The sequence below is a fragment of the Strongylocentrotus purpuratus genome, unplaced genomic scaffold, assembly GCF_000002235.5.
Source record: "Strongylocentrotus purpuratus isolate Spur 01 unplaced genomic scaffold, Spur_5.0 spur5_scaffold_3, whole genome shotgun sequence".
Taxonomy (NCBI): Eukaryota; Metazoa; Echinodermata; class Echinoidea; order Camarodonta; family Strongylocentrotidae; genus Strongylocentrotus; species Strongylocentrotus purpuratus.
In genome coordinates this window covers 25770122-25778176 of record NW_022145609.1, presented here as the reverse complement: position 1 = coordinate 25778176, position 8055 = coordinate 25770122, and the positions used below count along the sequence as shown (strand labels likewise).

The following is an 8055-nucleotide window of genomic DNA, read 5'->3' as shown; positions in this document are numbered from 1 at the left end:
CTGAGTAGATTTTAGGGTCATGAGGTCAAAGATCAAAGGGTCATATATGTTTATGAGAAATTGCTTGTAATCACGATATTCTGAGAACATGTTAATGGATTACAATTGAACTTGAATTTAAAAATTTCTTCCGTTTCGGTTTGTAAATTGCTCTATGACGGAGGCATCATTTTCGACTGCGCGCAGTCGAATTCCATCTATTTACCATTCATTAGGTAACTTCATATAGTAAATGGTTGGGAGAAAATAACCCAATTATCGGACAAAATTTGCCCAAATTCGCTTTACCCAGTAACATCTGCCCAACTTTTTTTTACAGTGCATGAGGATCGAGCGAGAATTCGGACACAGCCGACCAGACACAGCGACATATACGGGTATCTTAATGTTTTTTTGTCTTTTCTTTCTTTTTCCCTTTTCTTTTGATTCTTTTCTTTCCCTCCACCTTTTCTCATTTTTTCACGATGGCAGCGCAATTTTAACGGCAATAATATAGGTGGAGGGAGGGTGGTGTCGCACCCTACACACCCCTTGTTAGCGACGCACAGTGGGCCAGAATCGCCTCAAAGTGTGCCAAAATTCAAAATTGGCGAATGTGAATTTTTTTTTTTTTTCATTCGCTTGGGGAAGAAAACATTCTAAAGAATATTTTTCCACCCATATTTTAATATTTAGCGAGTTTTAAAAGTGTCATATACCCCTGCGAACATGGGAAAATCTATATGTTGCTCCAAAAATAATAAAAGTGGCAACTTTACAATAGGTGTTGAGAATTTATGAAGGGAAAAGCAATCAACTTGATACTGCGTGCACTTCTTGCCTATTGGTAACCCAATTAGAGAATACAATGACCAAATTTATGGAAGCTTCATTTTGGGAAAAATGAGCATTAAATTTCACAAAAAAAAAAAAAATTGCAATTTTTTATAAAAGTAGCATGTTTATTAGGATTCCGGCCGATTCCCGCAGTGATGTTAATCTCAAAATGTCCGCCCAAACCTAAGCTTTCCATGTATGGTATTTCTTTTTGCGAGAATTTGCTACACTGCATGTGCAGGCACTTTTCCTCCCCACGTCCATCGATTATTATTAGGCATAATCGGTACACATTTGTACTGTTTCGTTTACGCACAGCCGATTCAACGCTCGTCCGCGTAACCATGGCAACGCACAGTGGGCCAGGGAGGAACCAAAGTGCGCCAAAACTCGTTTTTGGTGATTTATTTCTCTTCAATTTTCTTCTTGACCAGTTGAACTGTAATACATTGAGGAATACCTCAGTAAAATATTTAATTCCGGTAAGCACAACTAGGGAATAAATTTACTCCTTCAAACAGCGAAATCCTACATATTCACAGTTTTAGTGCAAAAGTGACTTATTTTAGAAATCTTTCAATTTAACATGAAGTTCTTAAGTTATTGATATGAAATTGCTCTCACATATTCCTGATAGTTTATTTCGTTGCATGAATTGGTTAAAATGTATAGAAACACAATCTTCATGATATATTAAAGGTTAATTCACTGAAAAATGCAGATTTCTGCAGAGTTCCGCTTATATTTTAATGCCACCATTTTGTCTGATGTCTAAGCTTTAAATTGATGTCAAATTTGGCTGCCCGATCTTGCCCGTTGTCATGTTAGAGCCGATTCCCCTTGCCACATTGTCCCGCAAAATATGTTTGTTTTTAGTCCGCGGCTGAATCATAAAGGATTCGCGGTCATAAATCACGGCGCTTGGGGGCGCGTGACACTTGTTCTGACACCGCGGACCAAAATAAACACATTTTTCGGGGCAATGTTGCAAAGAAAACGGCTCTAACATAATAACGGGCACAATCGGGCAGCCAAATCTGGTATCAACTTAAAGCTTAGATATCAGAGAAAATGTTGGTAATACCATTTAAGCGGAAATCCCTGGACATCCAAACATTTCCTATGGATTTATAGAAAATAAATCCCCATAAATTAGTTTTGGCACACTTTGGTTCCTCCCTGGCCCACTGTGCGACGCCCCTGGGTACAACACTAAATTAAGTCTATTCCACGAAAGTTCCTTTTCAACTCTTATGTGGTTTCTCCTCCTCTTTCCACTTCTCATCCACCTTTTTCTTTTTCCTTAATCTCTCTCTCTCTCTTTAAATCTATTTCCTTTCCTTTCATTACCCTTTTACTCTTTACTTAATTAAATTCATAATTCAAATCCTTTGTTCGATCTAATACACTTGATAAACATTCTGTTTGAATATCAGCATTCGGTTTATAAGTCACCCCCCCCCCCCCCGTTCTCTCTCTTACTCTCTCAGACTATCTTTGACTCTTATCCTTTCTCCTCTATTTCTATCTTTGTCTCTCTTCCATTTCCCTCTTCTCACATTTTATCTCTCTTCCCTCTCTCTTCTCCCTTGCATCCTAATCTTTTTTTACCACATAATTTCTTTGATTAAAAAAAAAATATGAATGTTTATTTTGCATGATGTATGTACACTCAATGTAATTCAGCTGTTGAGCTGCTAAATGGTTTTTAATAAATGCCTTTTTTGTTTAAATCAAATCATGTTGTTTCGCTTGTTTTTGGAGTAATTCATCTAAACATAATTTTCTTTTGACATGAGATTGACTTCTACTGAGACAATAACTGCATTCAAGCTTCATGAGTTGTTTCTGAAAAAGTCAATAAGTTTTAATATTTCTCACGTACACAATCACAGGAGAAAGAAGAAAACATGTACTGTAAAAGTAAAACACATAAATATTAACTTTTGCACTACAACAACAAAAAGGGAAAAATAAAAATTCCTTCTTTTTATCCCTGAATACCACCACAATGTGAAGACCATTAAAAGGCCCCTGCAACCCAAGCATTTTTTGAGGGTGGTGTGCCAGAAAATGATTCGGAAAGAAAATAAAAATTATGAAACATATTTTAGATGTTTCAATAACAAAATATATGTTGTATGCATCCCTTCACTGGAATAAACTTGCATTATCGTTAATCTTGGATTTAAATTATAGATCTTGCAATAATTTTTTTTCAGGAAGATATTCTCCAGGATGACATACATTCACGCTCTATAGACACTTTGATAGATCAAGAAGTAATACATGTATTGTACCTTGTAAATACATGTACACAAAATAATACAAAATTGTCTGGCAAGCAAGGCTTTGAGTACCAGAAAAGAAAAAGTAGGCACTTCAAGTAATTCAAACTGATTTTTTTTTTTAAAGTCTTGGGAAAGATATATGACAGTGGCATCCAAATATTTGAACAGATCAAAGTTAGTCTCACTACAATAGAAAATGATGTTATTTCTTATACATCAACCATACTAGACTTGCACATAGGAAGTACATGTACATTTATATTCCATACCTTTTCTATGAGACTCCAAGTACAGTATAGCTACTGTGATATAGACTTATGCCCTTTTGTGCAGAGCAACTGCAGGATTTAAAGTTTTTTAAATTTGTACATTTTGCTTTCTATTTTATGAATTGACAAGGGATACTGGCAAATTCAGTGCATGAAATAAATGATGTATGGCTGTCTTAAGTATTGCATTGCAGTTAACATGTCATCACTTATGTTAGCAAAAAGAAAAATATCTTTAGAACATGTGTTTACCTTAGTAATGGAAATTAATGCTCAACATTGTGAAAGTTATTTAGTCCCACAGAAAAGGAATGTATTATATTAGGTATAAGCAACGCTTATTCTATTTAAAAACATCGAATATTGTGAATAGCGACCCTCTTCTTCTATTATGAATAGCGATCCTCTTCTCCTTTTATGAATAGCAACCCTCATTTCTTATTATGAATAATGACCCTTATGAATAACGACCCTCATTTTGCATTATGAATAGCGACCCTCATTTTGTATTATGAAAAGCGACCCTCATTTCGTATAATGAATAGCGACCCTCTTTCTGTGTTATGAATACCGACCCTTTTGTAATATTATGAATAGGGACCCTTATGAATAACGACCCCGATTTCCTATTATGAATAGCGACCCTCTTCTAATATTATGAATACCGACCCTCTTCTTTGATTATGAATAGCGGTCCTTATGAATAATGACCCTTATGAATAATGACCCTTTTCTCCAATTATGAAAAGCGGACCTTATGAATAGCGGTCCTTATGAATAATGGACCTTATGAATAGCGAACCTTATGAATAGCGGTCCTTATGAATAGCGACATTGACCCAGGTGTTAGAATGAGTATCCTGGCTGGAATGCTCCCCTGGAAGTGGAGATTGTGCACACACCAGGGAAATGATATATCTGTAAAGCACTTAGAGAACTCCAGGATTATTAAACGCTATAAAAGCTGAATATTATTATTATTATTATTATTCTATTGTGAAAGAAATGGTGTGGATTGATCAGAAAAGGTTGATCATCTAGCATATAAGTATTGGTGTGTACTGCAAGGTTCTGGAATCATCAAAATGATAAGAAATTTGGCCCAGTCTTGGTAAAGTTACAAGCACCGTACACAGAAAGATGTATATGGGACTACACGAACATACATCTGTTCCTATTTTTATGCTGCTGCTGCATGCCATTTTTAGAATATAAAGGCATTTGAAGGGCCATGCTTTTCAGGGGACTTTTTTACTCTGATGTTCTTATACCATTGCTTTTTAGTGGACCCCTCTGTTTCCAACATGTATTTCTTACTTTTGTTTTAAATGCTCATAATTGATTTGTAATGTTTTATTGGAAACATGAATAAATGTGAAATTTGAAATAATGCTCACAAATTATTTATTTCACTTCTTCCCAGAACTCAACCTTCTCTTTAATCTGTATGTGTCTTTCAGATTTAGAAAAGACATTGAGACTCTCCGGTGGAGCGGATGAAAACGAGGGGCGCATCGAAATCTTTCACGACCGTGAGTGGGGCACCGTGTGCGACGACAGCTGGGACATCCAGGATGGAGTGGTAGTTTGTCGACACCTTGGCTACTTTGGCGTTGACACGGTGTACGAGGGAGCTCATTTTGGCGAGGGTTCTGGGACTATATGGCTTGATGATATGCAGTGCAGGGGCACGGAGGACAGGTTGAGTGATTGTTCTGGAGGAAGTAGTTGGGGAGTCCATAACTGCAGTCATGCAGAAGATGCCGGAGTGAGGTGCTCATTGACTTCGGGTAAGTCTTGTGAACAGGATTGTCCTTTTGTAATAATGACAACAAAACATGTACAGTCAAACCTGCTTTAGTGACCACCTGTCTACAAAGACCACCTTTCTACAAGGACCACATTTATTGTTTCCCTTGAAAGTGGTTTTCTCATTTAAACATGTACTAAAGGAACCTGCCTACAAAGACCACTTTTTGTATTTCCCTTGGGCGGTCGCTGTAGGCAGGTTTGACTGTACCTGTATGTCGATCAACATGGCGCAGCTACTGATAATGAACTACCGTTAATCTAAAAGAGAGCAGAAAAATCGGTCTGGTGAAAATTGAACAAAATAGGACAGAAAATGTCAAATTTAAGGTTTTGCAAGGGGCCGGAGGGACTCGAGCCATGGACCATGTTGATGTGATCCACAGTCCATTGACCTATCCACCAGACCACCATACATGTACTTTCATAGATCAAACAAGTTATTCAAAATTCTCTGTTTGGAAACACTCAAAGTAACAGTTATTATCAATTTTAAAACGGTAAAATACAGCCCCACTTTCACACGTGAAGAGCTCTCTAAACACTGCCGAGATTTGTGCAGTCACTCTAGGGACTGATTTAGCATAAGCAGACGATGTCCTATAACAATTCACACATTTCCAGTACCCGTTTTGTTGTCTCCTCTTCACTTATTTCTCTTACTTCACCAGTTTCAACATAACCGTTTCATCTGTTGCCTCACTATAAATTTCGGACGCGGTCTCATTTTGATGAAAAAATGCAGCTACATGAAAAAAAATAGAGAAATCAGTGGTAGCTTCACACTGGATTGTAAGAAAGAAGCAATTCAGCTACATACACCGAAGCATGTGCAGCATTTCAACCAAGATCGGACACCATCCAATTTTAGGCTGATATTTCAGTGGTTTTTAAGTCAGTCGATCATTTATCCTTGCACTGGATTTTCATAAGCAAAGAATTATAATTTTCAGCATCAGCATCACTTTCCATTTGTAATGGTGTGTAATACGTTTGAAAATATGTTCATTAGTTATAGGATGTTGTCTGCGTAAGCAGGATTGGACCCTGATGTTACATCATCAAAACATGGCCAAACTTTCTTGTGAAACCATCGTATAAGCCAGATCCTGAGAATTTCCTTATTTGTGTTAATTTTTTGTCATTATCTGAAAAGTAGTTGACCTAAAACTTATGTGAATATCATCTGCAAATTTCCTGGTTTCTAGGGATAAATTATTGGTCATATTTCATACTTTGTAATTTTCATTGAATATTCTCTGTAACTCTGTAATTTGAATGGCACAACTATGTGTGTATATCGTCGCCTGGGTGGCAGAAGGGTGTTAGCTTAAATTTCAGGTTAAAAAAAAGAAACATTAGGCAGAAGGGCGTTAGCACTAATTCGCCTTTTATTGTTATGAAACTGACTTATTTCTGAGAGAAAAAATTGTGGCCGTGTTCTACTATAACATTTCTATTAGTCTTTTAAGTTTTGAACCAATTTTTCGGACAGAAAGCAGTTTAAATATAAAACAAATTTTTAAAGGGGAATAATTTGAAAAGTAGTTTTCGAGTCGCTAACGCCCTTCTGCCACCCGGCCGACGATATGTGCGGTAAGTTGCTTTTTTGTGTGGGGGGGGGGGGGGGGGATTAAATCATTGACTTCTAATAATATACATCTTTACTGCTTTCTGATAATAATCCAAACTTGTGGAGTGTATTTAGAATTGGTTCGATTGATTTGATTATATTTTTTCTATTGATTTGTCCTATTTAATACATCAGGGGGGTGTTTAACAAAACTTCTAAGTCAAACTTATTTCTAAGTTAGACTTAATAGAATTATGGAAAGCCATTTGTAGACTTAAAAGAAAACATATTCAAAAGCAAAAAATTCAAGTAGTTTAGACTTTTCATAAATTCCACATCAAGAACATGATACTTCCCATGATAATAGAAAATATGATTGATTTACAACTTTTTATGCCTTTTTAAAATACCTTTTACAAAATATTTTCAAAGATGCTAACCGCTTTCCGTAATTGTTTAGTCCAACTTTAATAGAGAGAAGTTCAACTTAGAATCTTTGTGAAACACCTCCCTGTTCTACCCCTTGTTAATCATTGACTGGTGTAGGTAATGGAGAAGTGCGATTGGTTGATGGCCCCTCCGAACGGAAAGGGCGCCTGGAGATCTTCAAGGACTTTCAGTGGGGCAGCGTCTGCGATGATAGCTGGGATAGAGCAGCTAGCGAAGTGGTCTGCAGGCAGTTGGGCTTCTCTGGGAAAGCGGATTACTTCACAGCCGATCAGAAGGGGTATGGTACTGTGGAGGGCCTGATTTGGCTCGATTCCGTGACGTGCTATGGGTATGAAGAGCGATTGGAATACTGCACTGACAGCGGCTGGGGAGTGCATGACTGCACACATTCAGAAGATGTAGGTGTAGCATGCGACGCCACAGGTGAGAATACATAAGGGCGGATCAAGAATATTGTAGCATAACTAGTCCAGTAAGTTAGTAAGACATAGAGGGCGTTACTGATAATTGTGAAATATATATGTGCATGGACATCGTAAGAAGTCGGTCAGTCGATGTTGAGCTGTCGTTGCGACAGGTACAAGAAACTATATAAAGTTACCCAAACTGCCAACACTCTGTAAGTGTTATTTCTTTAGTCCTGTCAGATAATCTGTGATTGCGGGAGTAAGTGAATGAGAGCTAATCCACGTTATTTCTTACACGATATACTTTTGTGAGAGCCCACTGAGAGATATAGTTGATGAATGATTGTCGAGAGCGTGGACCGGATTTTGACAGACTGCAAGGCAGAACGCTACCCCGGCAGAGCCCGGTTACGCCACACTGGTGGCAGCGGTGGGATTGA

The 8055-nt window shown here is 37.5% G+C and overlaps 1 protein-coding gene across 1 annotated transcript; it reads left to right on the top strand.

The window, feature by feature from the left end:
- Positions 1-252: 252 nt before the first annotated feature.
- On the top strand, positions 253-7821 carry LOC115928600 (neurotrypsin-like). The gene is made up of 3 exons (XM_030996011.1): positions 253-377; positions 4837-5166; positions 7305-7821. The coding sequence occupies exons 1-3, from the start codon at positions 323-325 to the stop codon at positions 7643-7645; spliced, it is 726 nt and encodes a 241-aa protein (XP_030851871.1). The 5' UTR covers positions 253-322; the 3' UTR covers positions 7646-7821.
- The last annotated feature ends 234 nt before the right edge of the window (positions 7822-8055 follow it).